The 14,111-nt window shown below is 35.1% G+C and overlaps 2 protein-coding genes across 2 annotated transcripts; one reads left to right on the plus strand and one right to left on the minus strand.

The window, feature by feature from the left end:
• Positions 1 to 219: 219 nt before the first annotated feature.
• LOC133868389 (clathrin light chain 2-like) lies at positions 220 to 4,716 on the plus strand. Its single transcript, XM_062305276.1, has 3 exons — positions 220 to 745; positions 3,754 to 3,907; positions 4,005 to 4,716. The coding sequence occupies exons 1-3, from the start codon at positions 333 to 335 to the stop codon at positions 4,455 to 4,457; spliced, it is 1,020 nt and encodes a 339-aa protein (XP_062161260.1). The 5' UTR covers positions 220 to 332; the 3' UTR covers positions 4,458 to 4,716.
• Positions 4,717 to 5,419: 703 nt separating this feature from the next.
• LOC133867899 (cold-responsive protein kinase 1-like) lies at positions 5,420 to 12,501 on the minus strand. The gene is made up of 7 exons (XM_062304666.1): positions 12,246 to 12,501; positions 11,177 to 11,308; positions 9,744 to 9,856; positions 8,859 to 9,069; positions 8,524 to 8,761; positions 6,986 to 7,136; positions 5,420 to 6,106 (listed from the first exon to the last, which is right to left on the minus strand). The coding sequence occupies exons 2-7, from the start codon at positions 11,244 to 11,246 to the stop codon at positions 5,789 to 5,791; spliced, it is 1,101 nt and encodes a 366-aa protein (XP_062160650.1). The 5' UTR covers positions 11,247 to 11,308; positions 12,246 to 12,501; the 3' UTR covers positions 5,420 to 5,788.
• Between the last annotated feature and the right edge of the window lie 1,610 nt (positions 12,502 to 14,111).

The raw sequence follows: 14,111 nt of genomic DNA on the forward strand, positions 1-14,111 counted from the left end.
TGCTTCGTTTCACCGCTATGATTTTAAAAACAAATATGATTGTGTTTTTCACCTTTTTTTAAAAAAATAAATTATATTTAATTTAATTTTTTCTAAATAAATAATATTTTATTAAACTTTTTTTTTCATTTTATCTCACAATTCAAACTCCAAAATTTGCATATCAAATAAAAATCGAATTCTATTTATAAAAAATAACACCCAAACGGACATTGAATCCTTTTCCGTCACCATTAAGTATATAAAAAGTTCCCAAAGCTCTCTCAGATTTCACAGAGACAGAGAGGAAGAGAGGGAGAGAGAGAAAGTGAGTGATTCTTAGAGAGAGAGAGATGTCTTCGTTCGACGCGTACGGCATCGACAGCGAGGAGATTAACGTGAGCGCTTCGCACGGCCACTTCGTCGACGACGACGGCGGCGACGAGAACTTCACCGGCAGCGGATACGGATCCGGATCCTACTCCAGCTTCCCACCAGCGGGCGTTGACTACTCCGGCGGGTTCCCGGCGGAAGGTAATGTTGCCGTCGACCATGCCTCCGCCTCCCCGGAGATCTTCGGATTCGACGATCCGAACCCTAGCTACTCTCAGTCTCCGTTTAACCCGATCCACGTGGAGAACGGGAATGGTTACGGTGTAGGTGAAAACGGTGTCGGCGATGACGTTTTTGTCTCGGACGGGCCGGTGCTTCCGCCGCCAACTGAGATGGAGCCCGAGGAAGGCGTCGCTCTTCGCGAATGGAGGCGGTGAGGATTTCAATTTCTTCTTTTCTATTTATCTGTTGAAATTTTTGCGAGATTGAATTATCTGATTTGTTCATTTTCAGATCCAATTTGTATTTGGTTGCAATCTTTTAGATCTGATGGTTTTGATCTTCTTCGATAGTTATTGCTCATTTTTTTCCTTTTTTGGTTATCTAATTGATCTGGTGTTCTAACTGTTGCATCGAAGTGAATTTTTTTTGGGAGAATGTATAGAAACTTGTTTGATTTGATCTTGTCTATGAGAAGAGTTTAAGTGAAGTTAGTTTGCTTTTATTGAAGTGCAGCTTAATAAGTAGTAATACTTTTAGTAATTTTTTATTTTTTTTATTTTTATTTTTTATAGATTGTCTCTTTCTTTTTCTTTTCTTCTTTTTTAAATATATAGATTAATAATGTTTTAATTGAATGTATAATTAGATCAACATAAAGTTGATGGTTTAATTCTTTATGATCCCTAAGAGATTACTAAGTGCAATGGGATGCGTGCATTAACATGCGCTGCACTAATACAGTTGTATAAAACTGTCTATCTAGTCTCTGTTCTTCCTACGTAGATTTTTTTTTTTTCTCCCAGAAGTTGGATGCATTTTTTTACGCATAATTCTAAGGGGTATCTTGGGGATCAAATTTCATTTATTGGAACTCAGTGTTATTCATTTGTGTAGCTTCGTAAGGACTCCTCACGCTTGAGCAGCCGGAGCTGCTTTAAACTGGTAGTGTGCTATTTGAATCCTTAGGGTATGTTTGGTACACGAAATTGTCATTCCTTTAGGAATAGGAACGAGTATTACTGGAAGTACTTTTTTTTTTTTTTCTTTTAGACAAAGAACCCCTCCAAGTTTCAAGGTAGGGCCACTTCGTGTACACACCCCTGTCAGGTGAACTTCGAACCCTGTAAAGCGCCCCCTCCACATGGATCGGGTAATACTTCGACTTCTCCGACAGGCTGACCCCTAAGAATTGTTTGCATCTAAGGGGATTCGAACCTTATATATATATATATATATATATAAAAATTCTATGGGTGGCCAACTACCCTAACAGAACATCAGAGGTGGACAAAACCACCCAAGCAGCGGGGGTGGCAGCTATGTAATCAGGTTTTCATACAGGAAGTATAATCAGGTTGGATGTAAAATATGGTGGCTTTGTTAGAATTCTGGTTTACTCAAAAATGTGAATTTACTTGTCAGAAATACAGAAGAGGAATGATTATGGAAGGTTCAGTAATTATTAATACTGTGGCTTCTGTCCTTATAAATGAGAATCAGAACATATACACGTCTGCGATTTTCCCAGAAGTTGTTGCCCCTAATTCTAATCCTTTCCTTGAGGTCTTTCTTACATCTTGAAAGTCTGATTCATACAAATGCTGCGGGTGTGTTTTTATAATATATATCATTGCTTGCTTTAATAGCTATTCTTCAACATTGGAAAGGATATGCATAATCTGTTTACACACTTGGATAAGGTATTATGTTTCAGTTTTTGGCATTAATGTTGTTTGTCCCATTAATGTTATTTTGTTGATGGGGTGATAGTAAAGAAGGTAGCTGGTAGGTTTTCAGAGCCTCAAAATTTTGAAATGGCTTGTTAAATAGTTGTCTAATTTTGTTGAATCTAAACATGTCTGATTTCATTGAAAGGTGTTCTTCACTCTGTTAATATGTTCAGCAAGCAAGCAAGAGACTGGACAAGGAGAATTGGGAACAATCCCTTAGAATTCATTCAGATTATTATTATTATTATTATATTTGGGTTTGAAAAAAAAATGTGAATTTTTTGGAAAACACAGTCTATTCCTATAGGAATAACTATCCGTCTCATTTTTGAGAGGAATGGCCATTCCCATGGAAATGGCTATTCCAAAGAATGGTTTGCAACCAAACATAGAAATAACCATTCCATTCTAGTGGTCTATTTCGCATGCCAAACGCGTTCTTACGATTTTATTAGATCAGAATATTGGAAGGATTACTTTAAATTCCCTTTGAACTGGACTGTAGAGGGAAAATATTCCCCCCCTCCCCGTCCTCGGTTCATGTTATAATATTGATGTGATTCAGTGGGGTTCTTTAGAAGAAGGATAGAAATACAAGTGGTCCTGGTATTTCAATGATTTGAATGTAGACAGCCTTTAGTCATATATATCCAGTCAATTAGATTCCTCTTTGCCTTTAGTCATATATATCCAGACAATTAGATGCCTCTTTTTGTGCGTTTGTTGCCTCAGAATGACAACAATTATGACATGATCATACTCATCCCATCATATATTTTGTTACCTTGATCTGTGGGGCACATGTGGGCTGAGCTGCATTGGAATGCTACAAATGACCTTGTGGTAATTGATATCTGTGGATTAGTTGTTGTCAAGAGTTGATGGGAATGTAGGAAATTACTTTAGATGACTGCAGGGTCTTGAAGTGAGATGTTGAAACTTAAGTCTTGCGATGCTAATTGCTAAGATGTTAGATAAGTTCTTTCATTCCGATGGATGAGCAGCATTGCTCTCATGCAGGGAGGTCCTGGGATGGTATGCATGTTAGAGGGGATAGGATTTTGTGGGTCTTGGTACTTCTATTGTTGGTCAAAAGGGAAATGAAGAAAAACTTAATAACATCATTGAACCAGCTGTAAGTGATTAGTTTATTTGTCTTTAAGTAGAAGCATGAGCGATTGCTACCTGGGGACCAATGTTAGTTTTGCAATTGGTGCGTCATGCCAGACTTCTAGGCTTGTTTGTCCATCACCAACCTGTATATAGATGGAGAGAGAGGGTTTCTCCTTCTCTTTCTCTTTGTTAACTCAAAAAAGGGAAAATTTTGTCTGGGAGAATAATCTAATTGATCTGGTTTTTCAAATAGGGAACACCCTCCGTGTTATCTACTAATTGTAAATGTGAAGATTCTTTGATCTTCCTAAATTACATTGGAATTACCTGCCGGTTAAATTTAAGAAAGAACGAACTGTGAATTTTGCTGGTGCAGTCAAAATGCCATTCTGCTTGAGGAGAAGGAGAAGAGGGAGAAAGAAATGAGAAACCAGATTATTATAGAAGCTGAGGAGTATATACAAGCTTTTTATGAGAAAAGGAAGGTTAATGTTGAGACTAATAAGGCTGACAACAGAGAAAGGGAGAAGGTAAAATATCGAAGTAGTTTTTTAGCCTAGCCACTTTTATTTTCCACTCTGGTTCCGGTCTTGTTAATTCTAGAATATCGTTGTGTCTCTGGTGCAGATAAACTTGGCTAATCAAGAGAAGTTTCATAAAGAGGCGGACAAACAGTACTGGAAAGCAATAGCAGAGCTCATTCCTTATGAGGTCCCCAACATTGAGAAGAGGAGAGGCAAGAAAGATCAGGACAAGAAGCCTTCAGTCACAGTCATCCAGGGTCCAAAGCCTGGAAAACCCACAGACCTTTCGAGGATGCGCCAAATACTGGTGAAGCTAAAGCACACTCCCCCTCCCCACATGATACCGCCCCCACCACCTGCACCTGCCAAGGATGGCAAAGATGGGAAGGAAGGAAAAGATGCCAAGAATGGAAAAGATGCAGCATCAACTGCCTCAACATCCGTAGCAGGAGGAAAGCCTGATTTACCGACCACCTCTAATGGTGGTGCTTCACACACTTCCGAGCAAGAAGAAGTCCCCGCTACTGCTGAGGAACAGTCTGCAGCATCACCATAATAATACCCATACAACATCTTTCTTATTTGTTTTTCTTCTGAGTCTGTACTATTTATTCTCTGATTCTAAAATCTTACTAGTTTCTGTCTTACGGAGAGAATAAGGATTCGTAACAGTTGGTTCCATTTTCTTCAGCTTTGAGTTTGAACTGGAGCTGGAAGCCTATTTTCTTCTTGTTGCTTTGGAATATGTTTTGATTGAGATTGAAATTTGTCATTGTTTTTCGGCATTTTTATGAATTATTAATCTTTTTGTACCAGCATTTTATCTTTAGTAAGGATCAAAATTGTTTGCAAGTTTACATACGTAACCTAAGAATTAATGGCGTTACCGCTTTCTTTTATTTTCTTTTGTGCAATGAGCAGACATGTCGTTCTGATGCTGAAAATTGGTTGCACCAAGGTTATTCATGTTAAACGACAATATAGTAGTAGCACCTACTTGTAGTCGCAGTGTTATGAGCGAATTGCACTCTGCCCACTTCTCCTTAATCCCGTCTCTCTTATATATTTTTTATTGTGTACTCAATTGCGCCTTTTATGTGCCTTTTAATGATACTGATTTATTTACAGAAAGAATAAAATTATTTTTTCCACCCATTTTATAATAACCAATTCACACCGGCTGACATGGCCATTAAACCATGCCAGATCAACGGTGTAAAGTGACTGTGTTAAAATGAGTGTGAAGTGTAACATTACTCTTGTTTCACACTAATTTACTACACAAACGTTATTGACGTGTTTTAAATAGCTTTTCATATTTAAAAAAATTAAAGTATTATTCACTTAAAATACGTTACGTCAGTTATGTCGGCCAATGTGACATAGGTATGAAAGAGTATCATTACCCTTAATTGTTTTTATGCAAACAGCTTCAGATTGTTTGCAAACATCAAAGGAGACAGTTTCCTTCATGCATGTTTAGTGTGTCTGTGTAAGAGAGAGAGAGAGAGAGAGAGAGAGAGAGAGAGAGAGAGTATTGACATTTACTGTTTCCCTGCTCTTGCAACAATACTTGCAATAATCATAAATGATGATTTAAAATAATGCAAAATTGCGTGTATGCTATCCACATGATTGCAAACTTACCACTCGAAGTAATTAATCTTCGCACAACAAGAAAAAGGGAAAGAGAGAGAGAGAGAGAGAGAGAGAGAGAGAGAGAGAGAGAGAGAGAGAGAGAGAGAGAGAGAGAGAGAGAGAGAGAGAGAGACTCTGCTCGACCCCTTAACCCAAAGGACAAAAAGAAGTATAAAAAAACTATGTAACTAAATAAAAAAAAAAAAAAATCTGTTGACTAAAGGGAGACCCATGCATTCTATGACAACCTCATCTAGGGGTTACTTGAGTGATTGTTACTGGGACAGAACTCATCTGATAGGTGGTAGACTCTGACACTGACTCTTTTTTTGAGGTAGATGCCCCTGAATCAGTGAGAAGACCTGGGGCTGTAAGTTCCTTCTCATTGAGCCGGATGTTCCTTGAGAGCATTTCAACAACCTGGCTCATCAGTGGCCTTCGGTTTGCTGCTGCTTGAGTGCAGAAAAAGGCTACCTTCATGTATCTAATCACTTCTTCCTCAGGAAATCCTTCCATTTCTGGATCCACTAGCTCCAATAGTCTCCTTTCTTCATAGAGCTGCCATGCCTATTGAAGCAAAAAGTAGTTGTTAAAGCCAAGGAGACGGTTAAGGAATCGTATAAGAGCAAAGACCAACAAAGGGGATGCCAACAGATCACTAAATTTATAGAAAAGAAAGGAAGAAGAAGATGACAAGAGCACCCGATTCTTTCTTTCTATTTTAGTTTTAATATAGATCAGCCAGCGAAAATTCTGTCATCCATGTAATTGAAGACCTAGATTGTCAGTTAAAAAAAGTAATACTATTTATGCTTGAGACTTGAGAGAGAGAGAGAGAGGCCAATGGCCCTTTGGGCCAAGTAGGACCTCCATAAATATGGGATTATGGGGTGGTGGGTGGGTAAGGTTGGGGTTCCAGTTCTCATTGATGGATTTGGTTTAGGTGCGGTAAAAATAACTACATGAAATTTTTTATAGTTTTTTCAACGGTTCAAATTTAGTTTCATTCTCTCTCTCTCTCTTTCTCATGGAAAACTTGAAATTAAATCTGAACCGCTGAAAAAACTACAAGAGATCTTCTGTACTTTTTTTACAGCACCTAAGCCAAATCTTTGATGTAAGTAAACTACCAAGAGAGAGAGAGAGAGAGAGAGAGAATGAAGACAAAGAAACTGGTTTACAATTAGAACTAAACACAATTTTTTCAATAAATGAAGGAGCATGTTAACTAGTTTTTGTAAAAGTGTAAGAACATTAAACATGAAAAATGTAGTAGGATAATCCTTTGTTCTTTTTTTTTTCTTTTTCTTTTTTGTCAATTACTAAAATACTATATTAAGGCAAAGAAAGAAGAAACTAGACTGCCAACTCATTAATGAGGGGAGCAGCAGATGTCAGAAGCTACTGAGAATCTAGTTGAAAAAAGGAGAGGGAAAACCAACGCACCCATTCCAAGAGAAATTTCTCCATCCCTCCCCAGTTCGCCCTTGCACTGCTTCTGCCACTAATAATTTCAAGCACAAGGACTCCAAAACTGTAAACATCAGCTTTCATGGTCAACTGACCACCCAAGGCATATTCTGGTGCCAAATAACCCCTGCAGAGAACAAAAGCAAGGTATGAATTTATGCATCTGCCTTCACTTATTAGTTTAAATTTATATTTAAACTTTAGAACAAAGGCCTTCTGCAGTTTTTACATCATAATACCACTCTGATGTGTTTGGTGACTCGAACACATTTTCCTTCTAGATTGGAAACATCTAAATCATAATAGATAAAAATTGAAATGCTGATTATCTCGGGGAAAAGTACAAACTGACTAAGTTTCAAAAGGCACAATCTTTAGTAATGAATCATTAAATAATTATCAAAATATCCTGATGCTCTAGTTTGAAAATCAACAAAAAAGAAATGGAAGAAAAGAAAAGAAATACTTCTAATTTCTCTTCTTTATTTCTTTTATTTTATAATCTTTTTGTTAAATGAAAACTAAAGGAGGACATGTTTTGACGATATTTACCCTAAATGTGGGCAAAAATAAGAAAAGGCACGCAATTTCATCAAGCTAGTGTAATCAAGATCCAGGAGTAAAATTATAACAGAAGTAATTCAATCTTTAAATAATTGGACTGGGGTAAATAAAAATATATGCAGGAGTATTTTAATGGAACACGCATAGGAGACGACGTATTAATATATCTCATTAGCTATAATCAATCATTTGAGAATCAGTTATTGATGGAAGTCTTGAAATTTCTTATTATTTTACTTCTATAAAAGGATTAAGAACAAATGAATCTAACATTTATCCCAGTGTTGTAAAAAATCATCTTTTGAGTTCAAGTGTTTATGAGTACCTTTCAAACATCCTTGCAAAAATGTAAGATTATCCATGAAATTGTCTCTCCTTCTTTCTGCGGTATTGTATTTTCTTGAATATTATACTCAAACTTCCAGTTAATAAGCATGCTTTTCTTTTTCTTTTCTTTTTCTTTTTTTTTTCTTTTTTTTTAACTTTTTGATAAGTCCAGTAAATAAACATGGTTCCAAAAGTATCCTGATTCTTGATGAGTTCCAATGGTGCATTGGGAACCTTTTGTTATGTGTAGAGTTTTATCACATCTTCTTTATCCATTTTATTTATTCTCGACTTTCCTTTCAAATGCATGTGGTTCAGACTATACCAATCAAGCTAACAGTACAAGGATTCTTGTTGTTATGCCTTTTGGTGGTTTAAAATGGTAAAATCTGTTCTGAAATACAATTTTCAATCTCCATGCATTTTCAGATTTGAGCCTTTAAGATTCAGACAATAAAACTACCAATTTTTGGAAGTTCCTGCTGCAGCACACTTACGAATAACTTGTCCAGAATAGCTATGATCACAAAAACTTTTAAGCTAAGGATCTTTTAATGATGTAAGGAAGATGTAAAGACAAATATGAAATAACAGTCAACCAGAAATTTGAAAAGACAACATACGTTGTTCCAGCAATTCTTGTGCTAATGTGAGTGATGTCATCTGGGAAAAGTTTAGCCAGCCCAAAATCTCCAATTTTTGGGTTTAAATCTTTGTCTAGAAGTATATTACTAGCTTTGATGTCTCTATGCACAATATGTGGTACGAGTTCTTCATGAAGAAACGTGAGACCCCTAGCAGTGCCCAGACAAATAGCAGATCTTTTTTCCCAATCTAGTTTGATGTTTGAGCACTTTGAACCTACAAACATGAGGAAAATAAATTACGTTTTTAATCCTACATTGTGTGTAAAGACATTGAGTTCATCTTGCAGACTAAATAGTTTTCTCTGAATTACCTAATAATGCCCTATCAAGGCTGTTATTTTCTGCATATTCATAGACCAAAATGCGGTCAGATTCTTCAACACAGCACCCTACCAACTCAATAAGATTTGGATGCCTGACATTTGATATAGTATCAATTTCGGTCATAAATTCACGTAATCCCTGCTTTGACTGGGCAGAAAGTTTCTTCACAGCAACTTCTATACCATGTTTTAGGGTTCCCTAGCAAAATTGCAATAGAGTAATAAAGTAGAAGTTATTTTGAACACTACACGGACAAAAACCATCTTTATATTCCTTTATATATTGACATCAAGCCATACTGTGAGTTTGTCCTAGAGCAAATTTTGACCTCCAGAAATACATTAAAATTAAGAAAATCAAGCTTTAATCATGTTCTTCAATAGATAAAGTAAGAAGAAGTCAGAAAACCAGTTCATATTGGTAGCTAATTTTCTTCAAAACAACATGATTAGCACAATATAGGCCCTAAACATCACTAAAAGCAGATCACATAGAAAGATAAGAATCTCAAGTGTTATTTAATCTAGAATCATATATGAGACTTTGTGGTTTACTAATGAAGCAATTCCAATTTGATACAAATGTACAATAAGTTTTGGAAGCAACCAATGAAAGGTGCTTTCCCATGACACTGAAAACCTGGAGTAAAAAATAATTTACATTCTAAGTGTATGTCTCATAGCTTGTCATAAAAAAATAACCACGACAATGGCATGGGCAATGAAAAAAAAAAAACAGAAGTATCCATCTGTCTAAATAGTTCTATAAGTACCTCTAAAGAATCTTCATAACAACTTCAAAATTTTCAAAATGTTAACTGCATCTTAATCCTGTAAAATTAAAAAGGTAAATTCATCTGTAAAATCTAATACCTTGTGAACAGTTCCAAAACCTCCTCGCCCTAACTTGTTGCTTGGATGAAAATTATCTGTTGCAGAACTTAATTCATTGTAGGAGAAACGTTTAATGTTCCCAAGTAAGTTCCCTGGGCAACAAAAGGAAGCGAAGGAACAAATAGAAAATCATAAAGATGAAACAGAAAGTTTAGCAAAGTATGAAAAACTGGAGAAAAGAGGGAAAAAAAAGGTTCTATAAAAATTTCATCAATGACTGAATTAAAGCAGATGAGAAATAGTTGTTACGCAAAGCACGGCTGCACTACTGCTACTTCCTATTTGCAATTAGACTATGATGATAAAATGAACCGAAGTACTGATAGTCTGATGAAAATTTTTGACACTTAATGGCTTTTCCAAAGCTCTTATGATAATACAACCCAGTGAACCTGAATACTCTTTTTCAAGTCATAATTAATACAGAGGCGTCAAAAGCAGCTAAGAACATATCAGAGGCAGCTTCACTGGTTAAATTAGGATCTCCCATTCTTACAGTCTGGACCATCTTATATTGAGCTAATAATTTCAGTGAACCAATGTGATTCAGATAATGTAGGAGAATTGACCCACAATCAAAATGGACTAAAATTCTATCCTTTTATGCTGATCAAACAAAAACATGCCATGTAAAAGACACCATGGAAAAAGTTGGTTGAGGGTATATTATTATTATTTTGATAAGGCTGGAGTAGAGTAAAATGCTAATATCGTGCCAAAGAGAGAGGATTTCTATGTGAAATAATAAGAAAGACACTTTGAAAGCCCTCAAAATAATTCAACATAAAACTGCATCTGGCTTTGAACAGGGTAATGCATCAGTTGCTCTCAAATAACCATTTAGGAGTTTTGAGTTTCAGGTCCATATACATGTGCCATCCGTAAAGAATGCCCCTTTTTAACAGAGTCCAAATCCCTCAATGCGTTAAAGAATCAATTTTTCAAGCTGATCAGAAGTATCTCACAGTTTGTTTTCCATAAACCGACCATGGTTGTCATTACTTGCACCAGCTAAATCATTTAAGTTCATGACCCCAACCTCTTCTGAAGCATGATTATGTACGTAGTTATAAGATGGATTTTCTATATAAGTTTTGGAGATCAAGTCATTATAGAAGAAACATCAACAGATCTTTTTTTCCCGCTCTTTATAAAGAAGAAATAGCATCCCATAATATGCAAAGAAGGTGGTTCATACAAAATTACAGCCAAAGAACTCCTCAAAATGTTTCCATGTATCAAAAAAAGTGTTATGATGTTAGTAAAAACACACATGCACATGGGCGAAAAGCTGCCCAAGGAAACAGACATGTTATGCAACATGCATAATTCAAACAATATATTGGAATTTAATTTCTAGTGTTAGTTAACAGAATCTAAAATATGATAAAGAGCGCTCTTTTAAGTCTTACCCTCTATTTCATGATGAGCAGAACTTCTTCTCCTCCTGAATTTTGAGGCCCCAAAGCAGCTACAACTCATAATTGTCTGAGATATGTGATTTCTAATCTTCTTGGTTTATAATTATACCTTCCACATGAAAACTGAAATGGGACAAGAAAGAGATCATTCAATATAATTGATTTAAAAAAAAACTCGTTTGTCTTTCTTAAGCTTTATATGTTATTCCAAAAAAATAAATCATTAAGGAAGATATGCGGATTAAGAAACAGATTAAAATCCATTGAAATTCAATTTATGACCTTATTTAAATTACTTCGGATTCCCTAAAGCATCGCGAGTATCTTTTAGTTATTTTCCTTTGTATTCTCCCCATCTAGGTTGAGGAAATTGGTGGGGTTTGGGATCCATTCTTACATGATGTTCGACCACATTTTAGTATCAAAATGAAAGACAAGCATCCATCATTTTCTATCATCATATTAGGAAACAGAGGGACTACTCAATTTTCACATTTCGTTAAATACCGGCTCTTAGACATCAATTTCTACACATTAAACAGAACACATCCCACTTGCAACCACTCCTTACACCTCAAGTCCCCTAAAACAAAATTCGCTCTTGGACGTCAATCAACTCCCAAACTGCTCATCCATTTGTCTGAAAATACATTCCAAAGAGAAACTCGCCCGCTCACAGCAACTAGAGACATTTATCCACATAATTAATATTTCCTAGATTATATATTCTAAATACACACTCACACAAACAAATTCTTTGTCATCGACCAACAACCGTTTTGCATATACCAAGTCAACCATAACAATTCCTCTTCTTCTTCTTTTTTTTTTTTCTTCTTTTTTTTGAAGACAAAATTTTCCAGCATGATTTAATCACTTGGAAATCCAGCTCATACCACCAAACTCCCGTGCATTATAACCAAAAAAATATATTCAGACAATTCAAGCTCCAAAAACAAGCGCATCAGATCCACAACGAGCAAAATCCTCCAATTAAACACAAGCCACAAAATCAGACCAATCTAAACTTCGTTCTTAATCAATCATAGTAAAGAATTACCTCGTTAATCGATCAGTCCTGGAGTTGAAGTCTCCCAATTCGATCACGAACGCATGGAAGGAGAGCTAGAGAAAACAACAACAAATAGTCCTTTGGAAATTTGACGCCGGACTTTGGTTCTTGAAATCTTCAACAGCAACAATAATAATGATGGTGATAAAATAGTGGCTGTTGACGCTGCGCGTATGAGCTTTTTTTTTTTTGTAATCCGTCGTCGTCTTGGTCGGATGGAAAGGTGAGAAATGGTAACGTCTTTAGCTCGAGCTCGCTCTTTGCGTGTTCTCACTTCCCGCTGTCCCGCCTGAAAGCGACAGTTACCGCTGATTAGCGAAACAAATTACCTTTTTCAAATGTTTTATTTTAGACTAATCATATAAATAAATTTTCCGTACATCTCCTGCATAATTGCATACTGTATTTTTAAATTTATTGTTAAATTTATGAGACTTAGACTTACACGAGGTTACATAAATTCAATAATAAATTTAAAACTTTTTTTTGTATAGATATGTATAAGAAATATAGAGATAACTTTACTTAAGAATATCGAACTTTTACTATTTTTGAGAGAAGGTGCTTGAACTTCAAAATATCTCAATTTAAAGTATTCATTTTTCAAAAAGTTTCAATTAAAAGTCCTCCATTAAGATTTTTCATTAAATCCTATCAAAATTCTTAAAATACCCATGTTTATTTTTAAAATAAAATTATAAAAAATTTCAAATATTCAAGCATGTGTATTTTTGCAAATTTCATTAAATTCTAACAAATACCTAAATCCTAGCAATTTTTTTCTTTTTTTTTTTCTAAAAAAAATAAACATTTTGATTGGATTTAACGGAATACCCTAATTGAGACTTTCTGAATAATTGATACTCTAAATTGAAATGTTTTGAAGTTCACGTACCTTCTCTAAAAAAATGTGAAAGTTCGGTACCCTTAAATGAAGTCCTTCTTTAAATATATATATATATGTCATTTTTCTTTATAATATTTTGATTTTTACCATAAATTTTTTTTATAAATTTACATTACGTGAACTATTTATACATGGACTGTCATGGCTTCGCAATATTTATTTTCATAAAATGTAGCCTATCATGCAAGTTTATAAAATATATATATATATATAGAGAGAGAGAGAGAGAGAGAGAGAGAACTAATAAAATTATAATCAATTTCATAATTATTAATGGTTTTTTTTTCTGTTTTTTATATTTTTGTAGTCCAATCTTTGGAATAAGACTTGGTTTTCAGTGGAATAAAGTTGCGAATGTTAATATTAATATTATGTTGCTATTTAATAGGGTTGGTGGTTAAGAAATCGATTTCGGAGATTGACTTTTGGGGGGATAATACAAAATTGACTAAGTTTATTTTTAAATCAATTGTAGAACTGCAACGGGGATCAAACTGGGAGACCATTGGAATGCGACAAAAAAAAAATAAAAAAAATTTGATATTGCTTATTTATGATTCAATTGTTTGCTTGAAGAGATAATCAAGCTCTTTGGACTTTTGTTTGGACAAAGTTTTTTTTTCAAAAATAGGATGAAGAATTTTATGTATGGCGTATTTTCATGGGTTTGCCTTAGTATCGTGTTCATCCTGTCATATTGAATGAATCAAGTCGTTTACTTTATATTCATACAATGCATAAAATTCTAGTTGCTGGTTGAGCCGGTTCAAGGGCTCTATATAAATTAGCGGTTTTTTATCCTTCTAACTCTGTTCTTGATCCAATGTAGAGACAACGTATGTTTGTTATACCTTTCATGACTCGTTTAGGAACAACCAATTCATAAGACGGTTGGAGTATCACAGGACGGACTATAACAAATTCGGGTATTTTGAGTTACGAAGGTG

The sequence above is a fragment of the Alnus glutinosa genome, chromosome 5, assembly GCF_958979055.1.
Source record: "Alnus glutinosa chromosome 5, dhAlnGlut1.1, whole genome shotgun sequence".
In the NCBI taxonomy this organism is placed as follows: Eukaryota; Viridiplantae; Streptophyta; class Magnoliopsida; order Fagales; family Betulaceae; genus Alnus; species Alnus glutinosa.